Genomic DNA, 24,611 nt, shown 5'->3' on the forward strand with positions numbered 1-24,611 from the left:
TTATGTGTTGAGGTTATTATTTTGGTACATTAAAATTCACCAATTTTATTTTATTTTTAAAAAGATTTTATTTATTTATTTGACAGAGAGATAAAGAACACAAGCAGGTGGAGCAGCAGAGGGTGAGGGAGAAGCAGGCTCTCTGCTAAGCAGAGAGCCTGACCTGGGGCTCCATCCCAGGACCTTGGGATCATGACCTGAGTGGAAGGCAGACACTTCACAGACTGAGCCACCCATGTGCCCCAAATTCACCAATTTTAAATGTACAGTTTAACTTTGGTAATTGCATATAAGATGTAACCACCGCCACCATCAAGATCTGGAACGATCACACCACCTTAAAAAGTTTTTCCATCCCCCTTTGTCCAAGTGCAGTTTTGAGACACTTAATTCAGTATTATGGCATTCTCTAACATTGACTCTGGGTGATTTGGGGAAAGTCACTTTCCTTCTCTGGATGAGTTTCGGCTCTTGTAACATGACGAATGTAGGAGACTTATTTCTAGGGGCTCTTCCATTACTTTCAGGAAATGAGGGGGGGTGAGGGCGGGTATCTCAGCCTGCGTCCCCGTTCTTGATACAGCACACATAGGTGGCCGACCCTAGTGAGTAAAAGCTTGTGGTCGCATCAAACAAAATTTCCCATCCTCTCTTGTTAGTGTGTAAGGTTTTCCTTTTTTCTTTCTTTTCTTTTTCCTTTTCTTTTTTAATGTGCAATGTTTTCTAAGCATCAGTTTCCTGCTCTGCAATATTGCGCATATGAACAGGACCTCTTTGTGTGTGCACTGCTGTGACAATGAAGTGAGATGCGCTGGTACCCTTAAATATTGGTTGGTATTTTTATTATAGCACAACATAAACTCAGGGCATTCAACCAACTCCGCTACCACCCGTTTAAGGGGAGGATTCCCACAGACCCAAAAGGAAGCACAAAGTAAGCCCACCCATCTAAGCACCCGGGCAGCCCCAAGCCTGCCCGCCCACGTTCTCGACCTCAGAGAACCAAAAGGCACGCGTGCATGCGCTTCCAAAGAGCTTCACTAGAGGGGCACCTGGGTGGCTCAGTCAGTTAAGGTCTGCCTTCGGCTCAGGTCATGATCCCAGGTTTCTGGGATCTGAGCCCCCGTTGGGCTTCCCCGCTCAGCGGGGAGCCTGCTTCTCCCTCTCCCTCTGCTGCTCCCCCTGCTTGTGTTTTCTCCGTGTGTCTCTCTCTGTCGAATAAATAAATTTAAAAATCTTAAAAAAAAAAAAAAGAGCTTCACTAGAGGGCAGAATCGAGACCAGGAAGTTCTAACGCCTGTGGTACAGCTATGACGTAAAACGGCTCTGCTTTCTGGCAACCTGCTTCCGCCGTAAAGCGCCGTGGGCGACCCCGCTTGTGGGAGCTGACGAGACAGCTGCTTGGTGGGAAACGCGTCTTTTGAAGGTGGGCGACTTTGACGTTTTTGCTATGGGCAAACGCAGGAGCCGCAGCCAGAGCCAGCTGCTCACCACCCTGACTAAGAAGCAGAAGAAGCATCTTCGGGATTTCGGCGAGGAGCATCCCTTCTATGACAAGTATGGAGGGGCAGTGCCGGGGCCAGCGGTGCCCGTGGCTTTTCCCAACTTGGGCCCGCCGGTCTCCCTGGGCATCGGGGCAGGGCTGCTCCCCACTCTTCCCGCGCTCGGCTTGGGGGGGGGGTGCCGGTGGCATCCCGCCCGAGATGGGGTTTTTCGTGGGTCCTCTAGCTTTTGTTGAGCCCTTAGCTTTAAGTTAGACCGCACGCCCCCTGTGGGGGTGGGGTGCTGGTTTTTGCACCGTCAGAGGTTTTCTAAGATTGTTTTTGGTTTTTTGTGTGTTTTTAAAGAATTGGCTCGGCCCTCAGACATCGCTGTTCTAGCCAGTTACAATGAGGAAACCAGTGTATCGGTAATTGCGGGCTCCTCTCGAAGTGTCCAAACTCTCAGTTAGGGTCTTAGTGCTCACCCGCCACTCCACTTTGGGCCGCTTCATCAGCAATTAGGGGCATTATAATTAAGAAATGTGCTAGAAAAGGTCTTTTATTTGCTAAAGTGATACTTCTTTCCGATGAGAGCCAGTTAAGTCTGTCATGTGACCTTGTTAAACTTTTAATTTGTCAGTTATTATCAGTTTGTTAGGTTCTTAAAATCCCTGTCCAGGTGCATAATGTGGCTTTTACATGACTATACTTATGATGTATTTATAATAGTATACTGTGCTTTTTTCCTTTAAAGTTATCATTAGACTTTTTACTAATTGCTACATGCTAGTAGAGTTTAACATTACCTGTTTCTTCTCAGGGTTTCTGGAAAGGAGGCAAAACCACAGATTTATCAACTGGTAATGCTTTATGCCTTTTTTTTATAGTAGTTGGTTCTTGGTTGTTTAAGATTATATATAATGATAATAAAGCCTGGCTACATTTCCACTCCTTTTGATTTTAGATGTAAGCTATTATTTTAGTAATATTGCTTAGTGTTGAATGCAGATGTCTGTTATAATGCCATTGTGATAACTAGTATGGTAGCCAGAGTTTGAAACTCTCCTGAGAGACTAGCCTATTAGAACCTGTCAAGGAGGCTTACCAGAGGGCTCCTGGTGAATCCTAAAGGAGTATCTTGTTTACTTAACATAAAAGGAGCCGCAAACTGAACAAAGGTCCTAACTCATTACAACAAACTGAAAAAACCAATACATTCTTTTGTTGTATTGCAATTTTCTATTGCTCCTTTCAGCATGCCAAATATCTGACACATAGATTAGATCTCCTTATAATCTAAAGCTCTGTTTTTAGTCCACTTTCTTCCCATATAGAACATAAGCAGTTCAAAGAAGATGAAAAGATTCTAAAATCATAGCTAGACTAGCTTTTTTGGGTTTTGGGTTTTGTTTTGTTTTGTTTTTTTGAGAGAGAGAAAGAGCACATGCATGCATGGGGTAGGGAGGGGGAGAGAGAATTTTAAGCAGGCTCAACACCGAGCACAGAGCCCAAAGTGGGGCTGGATCCCATGACACTGAGATCATGACCTGAGCCAAGATCAAAAGTCAGACACTTAACTGACTGAGCCACTCAAGCATCCCACTATACTAGCTTTTTAAAATAACTTGGTTGCTGTGCATCATTGAATAGATAAGATTGCATATTTACAGAAAAGCTAATTTTTATTTATGCAAGTCGGAACCAGTTATATTTTTGGCCTAATGATAATCATAAGGTAGAAATAAGAATAATATGTTTGTTTTAAAATTTCCCTTTTTCCAGGGCGCCTGGGTGGCTCAGTCGGCTAAGTGTCTGTCTTTGGCTCAGGTCAGGATCCCGGGGTCCTGGAATCAAGCCCCATGTAGGGCTCCCTGCCCAGTGGGGAGTCTGCTTCTCCCTCTCCCCCTCCCACCACACATGCTCTCTCTTTCTCTCTCAAATAAATAAAATCTTTAAAAAGAAATAAAATAAAATTTCCCATTTTCCTTTTAGTCAGAGAGTTCAGATACTTCAGGTTCTGAAAGTGAAGCAGAGAGTGAACCAGAACAAGTTTCTGGGTACCACAAACTACTTGCCACATTAAGGAATGCTCCAGAAGAAGATGAGGAGGAGGAAGATGAAGAAGAGGAAGAAGACAGTGCCGTAGATGAGGCGGAAATAAACAGTGAAGATGGTGATAGTGACGTCAGTGTGGAGAAAGAGACAACAGGGGAGTTTACCAAAGTGCAGGAGAGTAAGTGTCTTTGGTGTGTGGGCTCATCATCTTCGTCAGGACAGATTGCCCCATGAGCACAGTGCCTTGTACTGTGTGAGTTGGATGAAAGCACATGGATCCAAAGCAGAGACTCTTAACCTTGTTGATTCAGTGATATCTTTGAGAATCTGTGAAAACACAGGACCCTATGGCCAGAAAAATGCAGAAGTAATATTTTTGCTTATGATTTCCAGGACTTCATCAGTCCTAGGTAAAGATCCCTTGATTCAGAGGAAAGAGAACATAATGCTGTTTTTGACAGTCTCAAAGAGATCACTGGCCTATCCTTAGAGAAACCAAGTTTAATGGAAGACAGACAAAATATACAAAAATTTTCAACAGCAGATTTGTATGGAATAGCTAGCTATAAGGCTTGAAGAGATTCCAGCTGGTTGCACATTGTCAGAGTAAATGAGGGGGCTTCAGAGAACAGATGAGATTGAAAGTTTAAAGGAACTATATCTCAGACTTCTAGGTGAATTTTTTCTTTTAACTTTAAAACTAACTTTATGGAGGTATGATTTACATGCAATAAAGTGTACCCGTTTTAAGTATACAATTAAATGAGTTTGACACATACATCTATGTTATTATCACTGAAATCAAGATTGAGAACATTTCCAATACTGCCAGAACGTGTCTTCCTGTCCTTCTGTAGTCAGTTTCCCTTCTCTGGCATGAGGCAACCACTGACCTGCTTTCTTTCACTAAAGATTAGTTTTGTCTGTTCTAGAAATTCATATAAATGGAAGCATACAGTATGTATCCTTTTGTGTCTGGCTCCTTTGGCTCCTCACGTTTTTTGTGACTGATCCATGTTGTTCATGTATTAGTAATTCATGACTTTGTATTGCTGGATTTGTATATCTCATTGTCAATATGTCTGAGTAACTTTTTATATCATACTGTAATGCCTGTTTTCCTTGCAGCTGTTTTTTCTCTATAAGGTGTCATACATCATTCTCAGTATTTTAATTCATCAGTTTTACAGGGATAAAAGTTCATTGCCTCAGACTTAGGGTTTGTTTTGTTTTGTTTGTTTTTTATTTCCTGTTTTGGATTTTTAGAAGTGAAAAGTTTGTGCTTTTTTTTATTATAAAAGTAGTATATACTTACCATAAAAATTTAAGAGGGTAGTGTAGTTAACCTGTATCTCCACCACCTTGGGATGAACACCTTTAACATTTTATATAACCTTCCATTACTTTTTATGGATATATGTGTGAGTAAAAGTGTGTGTGTGTATATGTGTATGTGCATAATGGGCTCATACACTTCTGTAACTTACTTTTTTCTTTGATCTTTTCCATGTGAGTAATCATGGATTCATATTAGCTTCTTTTTTTTTTCTTTTTTTAAAGATTTTATTTGTTTATTTGACAGAGAGAGACATAGCGAGAGAGGGAACACAAGGAGGGGGAGTGGGAGGGGGAGAAGCAGGCTTCCCACGGAGCAGGGAGCCTGATGTGGGGCTTGATCCAAGGACCCTGGGATCATGACCTGAGCCAAAGGCAGACGTTTAATGACTGAGCCACCCAGGCGCCCTCAAATTAGCTTCTTAATTACATGGTATTTCATTGTACATGATATGTGGTAATTTAATTAGTACTCCATTGATAGAAAAGGATGAAATCAATTTTTCCAGTTATTTCTTGTCATAATCATTAGTGCTGCTTTGAACATCCTTACATGTACATCTTAGTGTACTTTGTCTAGTTATCATCTTAAAATAAGTTTCTAGAAGTGGAAGTGGGTCAACCATCAGGCTTAATTTTGAAACTTGTCTTCCACCTGAATTTGCTTAAAAGTAAATAATAGCAATAAACTTCAGTGTTGATTTAGGCTAAGGAATTAAATTTTATTTGTCCATAGAAGTATAATTACATTTATGCATAAATAATTTTACAAAATGTTTCTCAAAATCACAGGTACGGTTTTACCAGCTGACCCTGAAGGAAAAGGTGGGGATGGGCTGCTTGGCACATCACAAGAATCCCTTGAGGAGTTTACAGATGCAAAACACGAGTCACTCTTCAGCCTGGAAACCAATTTTCTTGAAGAGGAAAGTGGAAGCACATGTTCTCTGAAAGTATCACAAGGTCAGAGCAGTGTGTGTTTGCATTCACCAGGTGCTTAGTATGGGGGCTTGTGCACTAATACGTGTTAAATCTCATTACTGGAATGAGCAGCAATAGAAACAGTTTAGAACGTATATCTAGAACTGGGCAGAAATACTTCTCAGAACTATTTTGTGGTTTTCAGTGGTTAGGCTGTGCTGGGAGTCAGGAGGCTATTTAGTAAGACAGACGGCCTAAGAGTGATAGTAGGGAAGGCCAGTTCCGCAAACTTCGTATTTCCACAGTTGGGGTTAGGGGAAGATTTCTGATTTTCTCCCAAAAAAGGGAAGGAAGAGAAAGGAGAAAAATATTTTGTATTTTTCTTTCTACCCTTCACTTGCTCTTTGTTATTGGAGTAGGAATTTCCAGATTTGTAAGACTCAGGATTGGCTAATTTCATTGGTCCTCATTACCACGGAGCACCTTTGAAGCCAAAAAGCGCCATTCTGTCTCCAATCTCTCTCAGCCTCTTGGTCATGCCTCTGTCCCAGTGGCAGTGACTTGGACAAGGCCTGCCTCTGTATGGTAGGTGTAGGCAGGTCTCTGCTCTCTCAGATCCACTTTCTCAGCCTGTACCTAGAGGCCAAGTCAGGTTGGTCTCATTCTGTATTCTGACTGCCATTTTTGGCCTCATTGCCCTTCTTCAACCCAGCTCTACCATTTTTTTTATTTTTTTTAAGATTTTATTTACTTATTTGACAGAGAGAGACAGCGAGAGAGGGAACACAAGCAGGGGGAGTGGGAGAGGGAGAAGCAGGCCTCCTGCTGAGCAGGGAGCCTGATGCGGGGCTCGATCCCAGGATCCTGGGACCATGACCTGAGCCGAAGGCAGATGCTTAACAACTGAGCCACTCAGGCGCCCCCACCCAGCTCTACTATTAATGAAGCTGAAATTTTAATTCTTACTTGACTCATTTGGTTCTGTTGGCTATTGTGCTGGAGAAAGAGAAGTAGCAGGTAGAATTTGGGCACTAACTCCATTCCAAACCATAAAAACTTTAATAACCTTGGAGGAGGGGCGCCTGGGCGGCTCAGTTGGTTAAGCGTCTGATTGTTGATTTCTGCTTAGGTCATGATCGCAGGTTGTGTGAGCCTGTTGCGGGCTCTGCTGCTGGGCGTGGAGCCTGCTTAAGATTCTCTCCTTCTTCCTCTGCCCCTCCCCACCACTCAACGCGCACTCTCTCCCTCCCTCCCCCTCTAAAAAATAAAAACCATGGAGGAGACATTACTTGATTATCCTAAAATTCCTCTGGTGGTTTTGCCTGTACAGATTTATCAGCACCTAGAATTCTTATGTCCATTGTTCACTCTTAGGTGTTTAGTACAAAGTGCACTGCATTTGAAGTTTTACCATTTGGATCGTTGCATAGGCCATTTAACTTTTCTCTGCTTCTTAATGATGGGACTGGAAGGGAGGGTTGGGTGGCCAGCTCAGAGGACTGAAAATAACCCCGAGTATAGGTACTACCATTTGGTTCATTAGTTCACCCCAGTTGAGTATTGAGCATTTCTGTGTGTCCTGCAGTACAAGAGAAATCAGGCATGGAACCTGCTCTCAGGGATGTTACAGTGTTGCGGTGGGTGGGTGGGGGCAGGTTGGGGTACTGTCTGGAGGATCCGAGGATAGCCTCTTAGTGGAACCAGCACTGCGCCTGGCAGAGTAGGCTGTAGGGAAATATTTATTGTGAGTCAGGAGATAACGCTAATCTGGTAGTATTTGGACATACAAAAATGAGGTGAAGGGAAGGATAGAATTTTTAATTGAAGGAAGGAAATCCACAGAGGCAGAAGAATTTGAGGGCCATATAATTCAAAAATTATATTGGAGATGTAGATTGGAGGTGTACATCCTAGAGTGCCCCAAATTTCAGACTGAGAAGTTTCTTCAAGGGTTTTGAGCTGAGAAGTAATGTGATTAGAGAAATGCTTTAGGAAAAAGAACCTGTTAGAAACTTTTGAGCTGGGAGATAGGATGGGGAAAGTAGATGGGAAAAAGGATGAGTTAACATTGTGAAAAGAGTGTGCCATTTAGAGGGAAGACCAAAAAATGCCTGCTGTTTCCTCCCAAGTTATCTGACATTCTTGATTTCTGAATTAGATCCATTTCTACAACATGTGAACAAAGAACTGAAGGAAAAAGAAATTCAGGCTGTTGCCACAAATCTCAAAACTATTCATCAGCTAAAAGTAAGTATTGCTTGGTCATCCCCGTCACAAACGAAGTGAAGCTCCAAGTAAAGCAAGGGTCTTGGGTTTCGGCAGTCTCCTTGAATGTATGATAGGCACCAGTGGTAGTTGAGTTGATAGGGGAGATAGCACATAGGAAGGCTGGAAGAGCCTCGTGGGGCACAGGTGTAGCCAGGAGAGGCCCTGGGAAACTGGAGTGTGGGAGCCAGGGAAGAATGGCTTCAAAGACAGGCACACCAGGGTTTAGACCAGCATCTGAGAGGTGCTGTTACAGGACCCAAGGCAAGTTAATCTACCTTTTTTTTTTTTATCTTGTTCTCATCTCTTAGAGGGGGGCAGTAATGCTTACCTCAAAATGAAGTAATTTAGTTTACTGACTGATACATAGAAAGTATTGAGTAAAACAGTAGCTACTGCTGCTGTTGGTTTGTTTGAAATACCTGAGATAGGTTCACAACTAAGTTACTCAGATGTGGAACAGTTTTTGCTTCTTTGTGTTTTTTGTTTTTTACCAGTGGATGCTGTTTTTAAGAGTTGGTCATCCTTTTTTAATTGAAATTTTTATTAAAATAATAATTATAGCTGCATTTTAAAGAAATAACACAAAGACATCCCTTATGCCCTTTGCCCAGTTTCCCCCAGTGGTAGCATCTTGGTGAAACCATGCTACAGTATCGGGGCCAGGAAATTGACATTGACACACCCTTCTGTCTTACTCAGCTTTCATCAGTTTTGCTCCTTCTCTTTTGTGTGTGTGTTTAGTTCTGTACTGTTTTATCAGGTGGAGGTTCCCCTTATTCACCCCAAAGTCATAATTCCCTGGAGATCCACCCCCAGTTCTTGGGGGCATATCAATAATCCATTTCTTTTTATTGCTGAGATCATCCTTTTTTTTTACCCCTTTGAGATCAGCAGTTTTGTTACAATGCAAAAATTCCCAAATTGGTATTTCACAAAAATATAGTGTATGATTTTAATAGCTATATCTTAAAAAAAATGTATTCCATGCCCAAGTAAATTTGGAAAACTTGAGGTTAAATACGGGAGAATAGAGCTCTTGTCATAGGACTCATCAGAACCTTTTGTATCTAATATACATTGTGACTCTCCCTGAGGGGGATTAGCTTTTGTGATGTTTACCAAAGTTATTTGACCATGGAGCCCTTTTTTTTCCTAGAATAAATTTTGATTTCCTAGAACATATTCCACAGAATAATTTGGGACACACTGACATAGTGAAGAGCTCAGGTTGTAGTCAGAAACCTTGGGCTCAAGCTCTCAGCTCTGTTCTCTCCTGGATCAAGTTTGTCTGAATCCTATAATCTCTCTGAACCTCTGCTTTCCTAAACTGTAAGATGAGCATTATAGTGTCCACCTTGCAGGTTGTTGGTGAGAATTAAATGAGGTGATCTGGCAAATCAGAGAGAGTTTGGTAAATTAGAAATTACTGTGTGAACACAATGTATTATAATGAATTTCTAACTTATGTCTTGATCTGTCTTTTCCCTAGTGGCCCATATTGGGCCAACTTGTCTTTTCATCCAAGTTTCAGAAGTTGGAGACATTTAAACCCTCAAAGGACATTGATTTAAAGTCGCTTCATCTCCAGAAGCCTCTGGAATCCACCTGGACCAAGACCAACAGCCAGTTCCTTTCTGGTCTCCCAAAATCAAGTGGCCCCTTCACATCCCTCCAGAAAGAGCTCTTCTTAATTATGAATTCTTACCGGGACCTCTTCTACCCAGAAAGGACTGCCCTGAAGAATGGGGAGGAGATCCGCCATGTGTACTGCCTACATGTAATAAATCATGTCCTCAAAGCCAATGCCCAGGTGCTTGGTAACAATAGCAGATGCCGCAGCCAGAAACTTGGGGTGGGTGACGATGATGACTTCAGAGACCAAGGGCTAACAAGGCCCAAGGTAAGTGGCAGCAGGAGAGCTTTGTCCTCCAGAAGGAGGCTGCAAGTCACTGCCATATAGGTGCCTGGCACTTGGCCGTACTCAGGTATTTTAATGATACGAATACTGGAATAATGAATGAGTCCAAGAGCGAGCATGTTAGATGGGCCAGGTAGTGCCAGAACAGTGCCGCAGACAACTCAGTGGACTGTTTCTAACCGTGGACTTAAGTGGAAATTCATGAGTCAGAGGTACCTCTGTGATAATTCTCTTTAAAGATAACCCTGAACATACATAAATGATAACTCCATTATAAATCTCTTTTTTTTGATTCTCAGAAATGAATGGAACCTTAGGAAGCCTTTTATCCAATCCCTAAATAATACAGCTATGGACAGACACCCAGATTCGTAGAGGGCCTTGCTAAAGAGCCCCCCGGGAAGGAGTAGCAGAGATGGAATTAGAGCCAAGGATTCTCTTTACTGAGCCACACCCATAAGTAAACCTTGGAAAACAGAAATTCCTATTTTTCCATTGTATAGTTACTATTGCTTAAAGTGATGATTACATTTATTTGGGCTTGTAAGCCTAAGTTCCAGTGGGTTTAGAGCTTTGGTAGAAAATGTCTTTTAATTGGGCCCACGTTATTCATGTTATGTGGCTTCATCTTGTGTCGTCCATTCCCCATTCCCCCTAAGCCTGTATCCCTCCATATTGAAGAATTCTTATCTTTTTAGATTGTTTCACTGAGTTTCATAGGATTCTAGGGTTTTGTACTCATGTGGCTCTTAGACATTTCTTGGTCCAGCCCCCTATGTGATAGCTGGGGAACCCGAAGCCTAGATACTTCGTGTTGTAGCTGGGACAGTAACTTGGCCCTCTTCAGTCATGGGCACTCAGTGCTACACTGTACTAGGCTGACTCACTGCACCCCTCCAGCTGTGCTGGTTCCCTTTCTGGAAAACTGTCTCAGCGTCTTGAACGTAATTTTAGAGTTATAGAAAAGAATGAGTCAGATTACCCATGAAGCACATTTAGAATTTGATGAATTGTGGGATCTGACAGAGGTTTTTTACATTGTTGATATTTACAGAAGGGTAGTTAGAAATTTATCATTGTTAAGCATATTCTATTTTCATTTTCACTAGTTGTAACTTTAAGCATTTTTGGAAATGTTTGGAAAACTGAGTCCTGCATTTCCCATTGAGATATGATCTTATTTCAGAAATGTTTTCTCATCATTTCTGAAAAGTGTACTAGGGAACATAATAGAAAAGTAGTGACGCACTAATCCTTTCTTTTCCTTACCAGCTTTATTTGTTCTCTACTTATTATATACCTAATTCATTTATTTTATTTTTAAAATTTTTTTCCTAATTCATTAATTTTTTCAGCATATATTTATTCCTTGGGGCTTATGCATAAAAATACTGTACTAAGTTCTGTGGGAGACAGAAATGAGAGTAACATTCCTATGTTTATATTGGATTTTTGCTAGTGGACACCTGTTAAAGGCATTGACCTAATCCTGAAAGATATTTCCACATTCTGGTTGAGAATTGCCTCCCGTAGGGCCATGAGATTAAAGTTCATAGGACACGGTGCTGTTGAGTACAGAAATTGCTATACGGTAGATATGAGAGGTGCTCAGCTTCTAGTACCGAGCCAGGTCCTTTGCAAAGGGGGTGACCGAGATACGAGCCCTTCCAGGGCCTGCCGCTCTACAGAGGGTTCTTAAGCTCCATGTCCTCAGCAGGCTGCCCTGCAATGGCTGGTCCTTCCCCCTGTGCCACCAAGGTTGCCATGGCTTTCTCCACAGGTGCTGATAGTGGTGCCCTTCCGGGAAGCTGCTCTGCGAGTGGTACAGCTCTTCATCAGCCTCCTTGAGGGTGACAGTAAGAAGAAAATAATTGTGAGCAACAAAAAGAGGTTTAAGGGAGAGTATGGCTCAGATCCTGAGGAAAGACCACCCAACCTGAAGAGGCCTGAGGATTACGAAGCTGTGTTTGTCGGTAACATCGATGACCACTTTCGGATCGGTAATTCCCTCTTGTCAGAACTCAAACCCTGAGGGACCTATGGTGTGAGGTTCACATGGCCGGAGGCTAAGAAGCCTGGAATTAGGCATTCTCTCAGTGGGGTGAAATGTCCTCCTACCAGGACCGGGGTGCATTTGAGACATGTCTGCCAGGGGAGAGAGTCTTCCTTGGGTAACGGGGTGGAGCACCTCTGAAGCTGTATGTAAAGATACATGCACATTTATGGCCGAAGTGTCTCGGCACACCCATAGCTAGTACTTGCTGCTACAGGGGGAGTTGGAAGTGACAGGGGCTGAGTGGGTCACTCTGGGGAGGCTGAATAAGCTGAGTGTCTATGCGTAATGGTAGACCTCCCTCCCACTGGCCATGTAGAGTGCCTACCCCAGAAGTACCTCCACTCACAACTTACTGACTGCCACTGAACTTGTGTCACATCTTTGCTTGTCTCTCATTCAACTCCCGTATACTTGGTTGGTTGTATATTGATAGAGTAAAATTCTTGGGAAAATGTCTTTTAGTCACATAAGCTCATTTGAAAAACATTTACTAAGCATCTTTTGTGTGCCAGCTACTGCTAAGAAGCTGAAGATATAGAAATAAAAGTTATGCTTCCTGCTGTTAAGGAAATCTGGCCTAATGGGAAAATAGTACAGAATGATAAGTGCTGATCAGAGGATGCAGTGGATATTCCGGGAGCGTTTAAAGCAATTTCTGTACTCAAAACAGGGATAGGGTAGTTAGGGAATGCATCCTAGTGGAGTTGCCATTTATAGAAAGTTGAGACCTGATTAAGATTTAGTCTGTTACAAAGAGCAGTGGTCAGAGTGGAGGAAAAGTGTTCACATAGGGAACTGCACATGCAGAGGCATCAGGGTGAATACGTCGAGCATGACCTAAGGTGTACATAGGCTTCAGCGTGGCTGGAGTGTCAGGTGTGGGGACGAGAGAGTAGATGTTTAGTTTTAAACATTGTGCAGGTGTCCTGCAAGCTGCTGATATATGTCAGTTTTAGGCTCAGGAAAGAGATGTGGACTGGAAATACAGATCTTTGTGGAGGTGGTGTTACAGCCGTGGTTAGTGAATAAATTTACTGATTTATTACCCATAAACTTATATAGGGTGTGAGTAGAACTTAGAGCCGAACCAGGGACTTGTGGAAGAGCTGTTTGGATCTGGAAAGGTAGGTATGGGCCGGCCAGGTCAGGGATAGAAGCAGAAATGAATGTTAAAGAAATGGAAACCACCAGTGAGGAAAAGAACATTTTGAGGAGGATGTGCTCAATATACTGCTTTATGTGTTTGTGAGTGTCCTTGAATTGGTGACCTTGGCAAGAGTCCTTTCAGTGGAGTCCTGAGATTCAGGCCAGATTGCAGTGCACTGAGGAGTGAGTGGGGAGACCACTCTGGAAAAGTTTGAGCCAAAAGGAAGAGAATGAGAGCTAGACAGGACCATAGAGGCAAGGGGAGGATGATTATTTTAGGAAGGAAAACAACTGGAGCACGGTCACGTGCTAAGGGGAAAGATGTGAAGGTACAGCATGCACGGTGAGCGGTTGGAAGCTAATGGCTTGGTGGGAACTAATGAATGGCTGTGTACTTGGCTGTTTTGTGTAGGAGTGGCAATACTTCAGAGAAGCATCCGACTCTATGCCCCCTTTTACTCCTCCGACATCCTCATTGCCTCCCCATTGGGCTTGAGGACCATCATTGGTGCAGAAGGAGAGAAGAAGAGAGATTTTGACTTTTTGTCTTCCATTGAGCTTCTCATCATTGATCAAGCTGACATCTACCTGATGCAGAACTGGGAGCATGTCCTGGTAATGGCCGTCATTCACATTTAGAATGACAACATTCACATTTAGAGAGAGAAGAAGCTCAGTAGTTTAAGTCTTAAAGGGTTATTAAGTCCAAATGAGTACTCAGTTTGGGAATGGAAATATTTCACATTTTCCAATTTGAAAAAGCCTTTTATCTCCTCTTCTACCCATAGGTTGGCAATAATTATGCAGAGAAGTAAAAATTTTTACCAGTATTTTCAAATCTCCAGAAAAGATTTCTTCCCCTTTAAGGTCACCTCTGCTAATAGACCACTTTAGTGTGGCTGGTTGGTAGATTGGTTCCTCCTGACCAGGAATGTCTTTACCTAATATAATTCCTCCTACAGTTTATGCTCATTTTCTTTTGTTTGGCCTTCAGTGGAAATGGGAAAACATTGCTCAAGATTTCTTAATGTATGATCTTGTCTTACAGAGAAAGGTAGGATGTCCTTATCCTCCTACTATAGCTTGTGGCTGTAATTTTTTCCTCCTTCCCCACACACTCTGCAGTGTTGTCCATTTTAGGATTGGACAAAATTGCTTTGGAACAGTCCTTATCACAGAACCATAGGTTTGTTTTTTTAAGGCATTTGAGAACTCATTTCTACAGTCCCAGGGCTTGTAGGGACCCAGGAAGATTGGGGCAAATAAAGGGGATACTTTAATTTATAAAGTATGGAATACATTTATAGTACTCATTATCCTTTAATATATATTTCAAAGTGAAAATATAATTAAAATAGAAAAGGCATGTTGATGGTTGAGTCATATTCTGTAATTTGAGGGAAAGGCATGTATAGTGGCTCTGGGGATATCCTGTTTTGAGAACCAGGTCACTGAAGAACAACAGCTCTATTTTCTTTTTTTTTTTTTAATTTTTTATTGTTATGTTAATCACCATATATTACATAATTTGTTTTGGTGTAGTGTTCCATGATTCATTGTTTGTTCATAACACCCAGTGCTCCATGCAGAATGTGCCCTCCTCAATACCCATCACCAGGCTAACCCATCCCCCCACCCTCCTCCCCTCCAGAAACCTCAGTTTGTTTTTCAGAGTCCATCATCTCTCCTGGTTCGTCTCCCCCTCTGACTTACTCCCCTTCATTCTTCCTCTCCTGCTATCTTCTTCTTTTTCTTTTTTCTTAAAATACGTTGCATTATTTGTTTCAGAAGTACAGATCTGTGATTCAACAGTCTTACACAATTCACAGTGCTCATGGTAGCACATATCTTCCCCAATGTCCATCACCCAGCCACCCCATCCCTCCCACCCCCGACCACTCCAGCAACCCTCAGTTTGTTCCTGAGATTAAGAATTCCTCATATCAGTGAGGTCATATGATACATGTCTTTCTCTGATTGACTTATTTCACTCAGCATAACACCCTCCAGTTCCATCCACGTCGCTGCAAATGGCAAGGTCTCATTCCTTTTGATGGCTGCATAATATTCCATTGTGTATATATACCACATCTTCTTTATCCATTCATCTGTCGATGGACATCTTGGCTCTTTCCACAGTTTGGCTATTGTGGACATTGCTGCTATAAACATTGGGGTGCACGTACCCCTTCGGGTCCCTACATTTGTATCTTTGGGGTAAATACCCAGTAGTAACAGCTCTATTTTCCATGTCATTTCCTTTCTTATCCAAGTCTGGGACTGAGGAACCGCTAGAGTGACCGGGGTGGCATTTCAGAAGTTCCTTTCAAAGGAATATTCTTGGAGGTACTATTTTGATTCTTTTTGAAAGGTCCAAGAGGTAGCCAGTTTTAGGTTACCTTCCTGTTGGGGGTGTTCACCTAAGTGGGCAATTCACACCCATCTGAGCCTTGATTTTCTGGTGGAATTTGGAATTTGGCTGTACATACTCCATGGGGTTAGTAAGATGACAGACTTGTAAAATGCTTAGCAATGCCCAACAGGTACATCCTCAATAAAAATTAATACTAGTGTTATTTCTGCTCAAAGCATTTGATGAACCATATGAACCTACTGCCTTTGGATTCTCATGGGGTGGACTTCTCTCGAGTAAGGATGTGGAACCTCAATAATTGGTCCAAGTACTATCGCCAGACCCTGCTTTTTGGGGCCCTACAGGATGCCCAGATCAACTCCGTGTTCAACAAGTACTGCGTCAATCTGCAAGGCCAGGTGGGCTCCTCCTCGTTTCTGTGGATCTTCATGAAGCATTGTGTACTGTTTGGGTCATGAGGCTTAAGGCGAGGATGGCTCACTTCCTAATGTTCTCATTGACTCCTGGCAGGTGGCTGTGAGGAACGTCCCAATGACAGGCTCCATCAGCCATGTCCTGGTGCAGCTTCCACATGTCTTCCAGAGGATGGAAGCTGAAAACCTAGCTTCGGTGATTGATGCCAGGTACCTATCCCTCCCTAGTCTCTAGTCCCTGGGGATCACAGAGAGGGATTTAGCTTCAGGATATGGATTTAGAATTGGATTCTGTGTTGATTTTGCTGATTACTGTTTACCAAATGATAGGAGATCATTGAACCCGGTCGTCACTGACAGAGGAGGAAACTGAGGCCCAGAGAGGTCCTAGTTCTCCTAGCTAGTTAGTGGCAGCATTGGTACTGTAAATCAGGGATTCTTCCCATGAGATTGTGGCATTTCTTAATTACATTACACTGCTTAATGCTGCTAAGTGTTCCATGCCAACAACTTAATTATAAGCCCTTCAGGGCAAGAACTAATGCCCAGAAGCAAACACTGCAACCTTTAAATAATCAACTATAAGCTCTTCACCTTTTGCCTCCTGCAAATACAAGGGTTCCAGTATTTCTAATTCTCTCTGCATTTTCCCTGTCTCTTCATTGTGTTTCATCGGGAGACCCATGGTAGGAGAAAGATGCTTTGCGTATGAGAGGTGTTCAGTAATTATTTGTTGGTTAATTGACCACAGAATGAATGAATGAATGAATGAATGGTGTGCTTATCTACTTCTAGAATAATTCTCTGGGATACACTGACATCACATCTGGTTTTTTACAGTGAATTGAGTTAGCACTTTTTTTTTTTTTATCCTTACATAATCTCTTTGTGATGATGTAAACCAGATTGGCCTCTTTGAGGGAGGTAGAAAGAGACTGTGACTTGCCCAGGGTAACCCAGTTAGTGGTGACATTGTGGGCCAATCTCTAAATCATTGACTTTGCCCTTTGCTTTTTCAAATCAGGTTTAACTTTTTTGTGAACAAGATTTTGCCTCAGTATCGTGATGCCGTCATGTCTCACACGCTCATCTATGTCCCCTCCTACTTTGACTTTGTGCGCCTCCGGAATTACTTCAAGAAGGAAGAACTGAATTTCACCCACATCTGCGAGTACACCCAGAAGTCTGGTATCTCCAGGGCCAGACATTTCTTCCTTCAAGGAGAGAAACAGTTCTTGCTCCTCACAGAGCGCTTCCATTTCTACAAAAGGTAAAGTAGTGCTGGGTTTAGAGTGTCCTCTCAGGAGGGGAAGATGCAGTGCAAATTATGGCCTGCTTCTGAGTGTGTGGCAGTCTTTGCAGTGCTATAAGGTCCTGTTTCACTTTACTTTCTGTGGAGAAGCCAGAGGGTTTTGGAACTCTTCTTGGTTGGTTGGTCTCTTCCCAAAATGGGTATTGTTGGAAAAGGTAGAGACAAGTGAGTGACTGTAGTGTAATCTGTGTGCAGATCTGGAGTGGGTCCACACTTGGAATACTTCCTGTAGTTGTGGTTGTACACCTCAAGAAAGACATTACTCAGTTGAACGCTTTGAGGTAGCACAACTGAAGTGAATCTCGGAAGGAGAGGGAACTGTCATGGAAGCACAGACAAAATAGCAGAGGCTATGTGGTCTGTGGAATTGGAGGCTGAGCACACGGTCAGTGTTCAGAGAGTTAAGGTGTGTTTTGAGGAGGTGCACACACACTTCCTCACAAGGAGACCAGGACTGAGGGGCCCCTTGTTTGTGGGAGGCAAAAGGGGAGGGGCTTAGAGTTGATTATTTAGTGATTTCAGTATTTGCTTAGCTTCCCCATTATGTGATTTTTGACAAATTGTATTTGCTTTTTAGAAAAAATTCTAATTAGAGCATTAGTAATATTGAGCCTTCTGTTACTATTTGCAGCCACTTGTGCCCCCAGAAGTGTCAGGTATTTTATTGTTTTGCCAAGTCTGTCTCTGCTGTCAAATGAAAAAGCCCTTTTTAAACCCTTATCTATAGAGAGATGGAAATTGCATCCTATTATCTTTTCCTTCCTGATGTGCAATAATGTTCAGTGAATTGATGTTTTTGCCTTTACTGTTTAACTCTCAGTCATATATACTACTGAGGGGCACGTTTTCTCAGAGAACCCCAAACACAGAAGCCAGAATCTTTCAGGCTTTGGAGCATATTCGATGATGCATGTTGGCATTGCTTTGCCTTTTAGTTTATGCTTATGTTAGGATGTGCTCCATAGACATGCTTTTGTTACCAAGATGGGGAGGGAGGAATCCAGCAGCCTGCCATAGCAGAGGAGGCTGACATGACATGACCTCTTTGGGTATTCTGCTGACTGGGTGATCTGAGAATGGAGAGATGAGAAATGGCTGCACTTGTGTTCCCTGGGCTCCCTTTTTGGCCATCTACACAGGGCTGCTTGGCCAAAGAGTATTAATGCCTGCTTGTTGGCATCATTATTTGCTTTGTTCCAGTAAGTTGTTGTTTTCATTCATATTGGAAAGTGATATTTTGGGGGAGTTTGCACTCAGCAGATCTTAAGAGCCCTTCGTTTTCCATTATCTTGACACATGAAAGCAAGCCTTTTAAGTGAAGTGGATGGATTGGAAAACGTCCCAGTGTGATTGTTTATAGCAAGTATGAATTAGGCTGGGATGAAGACTGTTCTCAAAGAGCAGCTTTTCAAGGAGAGGGCATGATGTCTCAAGTAGGCATGACAGTCCCCTGTCTTACACCACTGTATTTACCAAACTCTTTTGCCCCCAAATCACAATAAAGACAAACCTAGCATGTATCACTTACTTTATACCCTGGGCCAGGTTAATTGGTATATTCTGTGTTTAAGATGAATAGAAATAATGTGCTTCAGTGTTCTGCGACTGCTAATTATCTCAAGGTTTCCAACTATAGATTTTTTTGCTTGAGAGGTCACCAAGGTGATGAGAGGTGCTTTTATCTGCAATGCTTTTGTGATTTGATTTGACCTTGGGAGAGGTACATGTATGTTAAACTTTAGTATCCAACTCTGAAATTCGTTATTTATATTCTCTGTGGAAGTCGGCAGTGTTAGAAATACCACTGCTCATTTGCAAGCTGGCAAAATATTTTCAACCTGAAGATTAGTCGTGTTTTGTGGGTTTGGGGGATGAAACCAGTAGAATTAGGATTGGACAGGCCTTTGGTCATGATGGCCTGCCTGAGGATGGGATGCTTCACAGCTCTTTCCCTGAGCATGTCGCTGGGTTGCTACAGCAGGAGGATTCTCAACCAGGGTGCAAGTCAGAAACTCTGGAGGTGGGATTTATGGGGTTGGGAAAGGCTGCTGGTGTGTTCCTGAGTACCCCCGGCCCTACATGAGAATCCCAGTTCTGAAAGTAGCAGACCATCTTTATAGACAGTGTGGAGGAGCTAGCCTTTCACATCAGCTGTAGGTGCCTCCTTTATCTTTCACAGTTGGCAGGTGAGCTAGACCTCTGGCATGTCCTTTGTCCTTAGTTTAAGGACATCCAGTACACACATATACACACACACACACAGACTTTTTTTTTTTTAAAGATACTAAATTGGGATCACACTGTACTTACGGGATTTTTTTTCTTTTATATGTTTTAAGTGCTTATTGAAAAACAATTTTAATATGTTAACACTTTGGCATACATATGTGTATATCATAGGTCCATTTTTAAGTTGGTATATATAGCTCTGTCACATCCTCCCTTCCCCCAACTTTTTATTTGGAAAGATTTCATTTCAAAGGAAATTGTAAGACTAATAGTGAACATCTATAACTCCTTGGACTTCACCAGCTTTTAGCATTTTGCCACATTTGCATTCACCCCTGTTCTCTTTCTTTCCTTCTCTCTGTCCATTCACATGTTATTTTTCCTCCTGTGAAGCATTTGTAAATAAACTGCAGGAGGCTTAATGATGCTAAACCCCTAACTCTTTCAGCGTGTAGTTCCTAACTTTTATCTAACCACAATACCATTATCATACCACTTGTTATTACTACAGTAATATCATCTGATATGTAGTCTGTATTCAGATTTTCCTAGTTGTCCCTACATTGACCATTATAGCTGTTTCATCCCCTAATCCAGGATTCAGTTAAGAATCATACATTACGTTTGGTTAATGTTTCTTTAGTCTATCTTAGTAGTTCTCAGCTGGGGGCAGTTTTCCTGGAGACATTTTTGGTTGTCAAGACTAGAGGGTTATTCTAGTGATCTAGTGGTTTTAATGGGTTGAGGTGAGGATGCTTCTAGATATCCTGGAGTGCACAGGATAGCCCCACAACAGAGAATTATCTGGCTCAATATGTCATTAATGCCAAGGTTAAGAAACCTTGACCTAGAATAATTCTCTTGCTTTTTTTTCTTTGACTTTTTTTTTTTTTTAATGAATTCAATCCAGTTTCCTTTAGAATGTTCCAGGGTCTGGATTGTCTAATTATTTTTTTTTTTATTATTTAGATTAGTGGTTCCCAAACTTTGCCGTACATTAGAATCCCCTTGGGGAGCTTTTAAAGATCCAAATACCCAGGTCATATCCCAATGCCAATTAAATCCCTGTGTCTGGGGCTGGGGACGAAGCATGGATACTTCATACATGCAAACAGGTGATTCAAAGTACAGCCAAGTTGGGAATCACTGACTTAAATATCTTTGGTAAGAACTCTACATAGAGGATATTATATACTTTCCACTGCATCTTGTCACATAATGTCAGTTTATATCATATTTGGAGATGCTAAATGTAATCATTTGGTCAAGGTGGTCTGCTAGGGCGCCTGGGTGGCTCAGGTCACTAAGCGTCTGCCTTCAGCTCAGGTCATGATCCCAGGGTCCTGGGGTTGAGCCCCACATTGGGCTCCCTGCTTGGCGGCAAGCCTGCTTCTCCCTCTCCCACTCTCCCTGCTTGTGTTCCCTCTCTCGCTGTGTCTCTCTGTGTCAAATAAATAACTAAAATCTTAAAAAAAAAAAAAGTGGGTCTTCTAGATCTCTCCATTGTAAAGGTACCTTTTCTATTTAATTAAGTAATCTATGAGGTGTGTATTGCATCCTTTTTTAATGGCTACATAGTGTCATGTTGTATGGATATATAATTAGCCCAGTTTCCTTTTAATGGTATATAGATTTTTTAAAAAATTGTTCTATTATATGCAACAGGGCCAAGAACATCCATATGCATAGTTGATGGCATAGTTGCTTACTTATTTCATTAGGATAAATATGGAGAGGAAAACCTCTTAGCTCAAAATCTGTACACAATGAAAAATTTATTATACATTGTTCCTTATTTGCTCTCTACTATCTTCCCTATATCTTGTCTCCCCCTCCCCAAAATACACACACCTGATAATTTGTACTCCATTGGCCTATTTCTGCAAAACCCCACTTGTTGCCAGTGACTTGATAGCCAAAATGGTACATCAGTGTTTTAATGTCTTGTTCTTGCATTTTTGTTTTTTTATAACTGTCTGTTGAATGTAGAGGGTGAGATGAGTAGTACTTACACCCAGGCACACCTCTTACTCTGTCAGGCCACTAGTGTTGGAGTTGTGAATCTAGTCAGGATTTGGTTATTTTTGTGGCTAACCTTCCACTCTTCACAGACTTCAAATTCTCTAGCACACAGTGGCTTAGTGTGGGGCCTGGGGTGCCAGAGGGTCTTTTCTGTGTCCTGATTGTCTCTCTGCTTTCACCAAGCCCTGTTCTCCTGTGCCGGGGTAGGGGGTCTCTCCCCACTCTAGCCCCTCCCCCAGTAGCAGGCTGTTCTTGCTTGTTACTCCCTGTGAGGCTTGAGGTAGGGTTGGGGTTCTCTTGGTGCAGGTTGGTTTTAGGCAAGCCCTGTTCGTTCTGGGCTGTGGAGGTGGGGCCTTCTCAGCATTCCTGTAGCACACTCCATGGCAGCCGAACCCTACCTGGTATCTGTAAGGGGTCTTGGCAGGAAAGAGTTTCCTGCTTCTCCCACGGTGGTGGCAGACCTCTGCTTATGTCAGTGCAGGATCTTGGGCTGAGTGGATTTCGTGCTCTTTCCCCAGGGACAGTCTGCTGTTGCTTTCTACTCGGTATAAGTCTTGTGATGGGGAAGGGTGGGGTGGAGTTTTACTGCTCCCAGATGACTTGCTTTATTTACCCCCCCCGCAACAGTTGACCTTTGCCCCTCTCTCATCAATTTCAGGGTTTTGCTTCATATAGATAGGGGTCTGGGAAGTGAGTGGTTTCACCAAAGGGGTCCCTCTCAGGTCTTCTGCCTTGCCTCCCATCTTTCTCCAGGACTCCTAAAGGAGGCCTGTGGAAAAGAATTCGTGAGTGAGTGTGAGCTAAAGGAGCACCCACAAATCTCAGGGATTCTGAACTGTCACATAGGCCCACACTTGCCCTTTAAGAATTTGTTAAAAGTGTAGCTGTTTTCTTGCTACCCACTTTCTTGGCAGCTGCCGTCTTCCTCCTGTGCTCCTTCAAGAGTGAAGTAGTTCTTGTTTCCTGTCTCTCTACAAAGGGCTTTGTCACTTCAGAGTTCAGTCAGTGGTGGGCTGGCTCTTGAGATCTGGTTGTGTGTCTCTTCCCAACTCCTGAGCTCAGTAACATGACATTGGTAGCTTGAAATTGTCCATGGTGGGAATATTTACACCACAGAAATTGGCAGTTGCTTCAAATCAGCACCCACTCTTCCTCAGTGAGAAGCAGTTATTAAGCATACACCAGCGCACCATTGAATCACCTCACTTGGTTGCCTTGTGACATCAGCTGTCTAGGCCCAAGAAAAGGAATGCTTTTGTTAGTTATCTGGCTTTTTCTTGGTATTGTGGAAGCAGTATTCTCTTGAGTTTACTGTATACTAAGCAGAAGAAGAACTCTATGTTTATGTTTGTTTATTTTGATAACTAGTGAGGTAGAACAGTTTCTTCAAGTCATTAGCCGTTAGAATGTCTTCTTTATGATAAGGTTAAGGGTGAACCAAGTAGTAGATTGCAGTTATAGTTTGGAAGACGAGGATTGTTACAGAGGTCAGGATGATCCATGAGATAAGAAGACAAGGAAAGCTTATTCTCTGTGAATAAAATAAAATTCCCAAGGGAGTCTAACATCAGTATAGGAGAGAGCTTTAATAGGAAAAATCAGAACCTTGTCAACTGTAAAATCTTTTGTTATGGGGCCCCAGAGGGAATAATTGACCTCGACCCGAACCATACGGTGAGTCCCTAGGGTCTCCACCCCCCACCACCAACCACTGTGTCGCACAGCAGCAGGGAAAGAAGTGCATACGCTGTTGAAATTAATTGCTTTTCCATAATGCTTAATGGGTCCTCAGGCAGGATTTTGTAAATGGATGAACTTGGGACATCTGCCATGGAGGTAGCATGTCTACAGAGTGACAAGAAAAGATTGATGGGAACACATTTACAGTTTTTGCAGTTTATCTCATACACTGGGTCTGACCTCCTCTCCATTGTAGAACATTCTGTTTTGCCTGATTATATTAAGGGTAATGTTAAGTTGTTAAGTGTTTGCTTTTTAAGTTTTCTGTGACAGATCTTCAGTCCTAGTCTACCTCAGTCTACCCAGAGTAGACTCAAGAAATGATAAAATTTATTTTATCATGATCTTAAGCCAAACATTAGGAATTCCAACGTGTTGTCACAAAATAAGTCCTTCCAACCCAAGTTAAAATAACCTTTCGTCTGTTGGTTGTGTGTGTGTTACCCTCCTCCTTGGGCGTGCAGCGGCAGGAGTGAGCTCTGCCCCTGTCAAACTTTTAGGTAGCTTTTCCATACATTTTCTCAAGTAGATATAGCCTCTCTTTCCCCTTCTAATAGGTATACCATTAAAGGGATCAGGAACCTGATTTTCTATGAACTGCCAACGTACCCACACTTCTACAGTGAAGTCTGTAACATGCTGAGCGCCACCAGCAGAGGAGAGGAAGCCACCTGGACTTGCACTGTCCTCTACTCTAAGTATGATGCCCAGAGGCTGGCTGCTGTGGTTGGTGTGGAGTGTGCTGCACAGATGCTACAGTCCAAGAAGAATGTCCACCTCTTCATCACTGGAGAGAGATGAGAATTTGTTGGGCAGGGAATGGTGTTGGCGGGATGCATAATGCTTGCTTCTGTGCCCTTGGACCCAGGTCTGATCACTTATATGAGAGAAGGACTGCTACAAGGAAGGAGCACCAGGCAGCATCATACTGGATAATTCTTTTCAGGTCATGTGTCCCCGAAAAGTTAAATGTAAACCAGATTTGGTCACGTCTTTCAGAGGTTAGGAGGGAGCTGATAGAATTCCGAGAGGTTAACGTGTCTACAGAGGGAAAAACTTCTACTTGAAACTCTTTGTAAGCCATAAATTCTTTTGTTATTTTATTCTCTAATTTATTACACTTGGTAAATTCTTTCAGATTTGCCTATTTCTGTTTGATGCTTTCTTAAAGTAAGGCATATGTGTCATTGCTTGAGAACTGGTTATGAGAAATTGGAATACTTCTTGCTACTGAATATCATAATTTTGGATCACAGGTTTTGCAAAAACTATTACTTTTCTTCAGCCAAACTTTTTTTAAACCTTAAACATTCTATTTTTATTCAACCTAGAAGAGTACAT

General features: G+C 42.4%; 1 protein-coding gene across 1 annotated transcript; it reads left to right on the forward strand.

Annotated features, from left to right (window-relative positions):
- The first annotated feature begins 1,316 nt into the window (after window positions 1-1,316).
- On the forward strand, window positions 1,317-24,407 carry UTP25 (UTP25 small subunit processome component). Its single transcript, XM_028125836.2, has 12 exons — window positions 1,317-1,557; window positions 2,302-2,341; window positions 3,474-3,714; window positions 5,664-5,834; window positions 7,951-8,039; window positions 9,550-9,960; window positions 11,759-11,978; window positions 13,593-13,795; window positions 15,770-15,952; window positions 16,065-16,177; window positions 16,992-17,237; window positions 23,828-24,407. The coding sequence occupies exons 1-12, from the start codon at window positions 1,451-1,453 to the stop codon at window positions 24,069-24,071; spliced, it is 2,268 nt and encodes a 755-aa protein (XP_027981637.1). The 5' UTR covers window positions 1,317-1,450; the 3' UTR covers window positions 24,072-24,407.
- Window positions 24,408-24,611: the final 204 nt, after the last annotated feature.

This window comes from Eumetopias jubatus, unplaced genomic scaffold (genome assembly GCF_037043125.1).
Source record: "Eumetopias jubatus isolate StellerSeaLion01/CBP00866 unplaced genomic scaffold, mEumJub1_p1.0 scaffold_12, whole genome shotgun sequence".
Taxonomy (NCBI): domain Eukaryota; kingdom Metazoa; phylum Chordata; class Mammalia; order Carnivora; family Otariidae; genus Eumetopias; species Eumetopias jubatus.

Excerpts from the sequence above, each read along its gene's own strand:
- UTP25 (XM_028125836.2), top strand. The coding sequence starts at position 1,451 with ATGGGCAAACGCAGGAGCCGCAGCCAGAGCCAGCTGCTCACCACCCTG. Across the intron at positions 3,715-5,663 it reads GTTTACCAAAGTGCAGGAGA|GTACGGTTTTACCAGCTGAC; the intron begins GTAAGTGTCTTT and ends TCAAAATCACAG. Across the intron at positions 5,835-7,950 it reads TTCTCTGAAAGTATCACAAG|ATCCATTTCTACAACATGTG; the intron begins GTCAGAGCAGTG and ends TTTCTGAATTAG.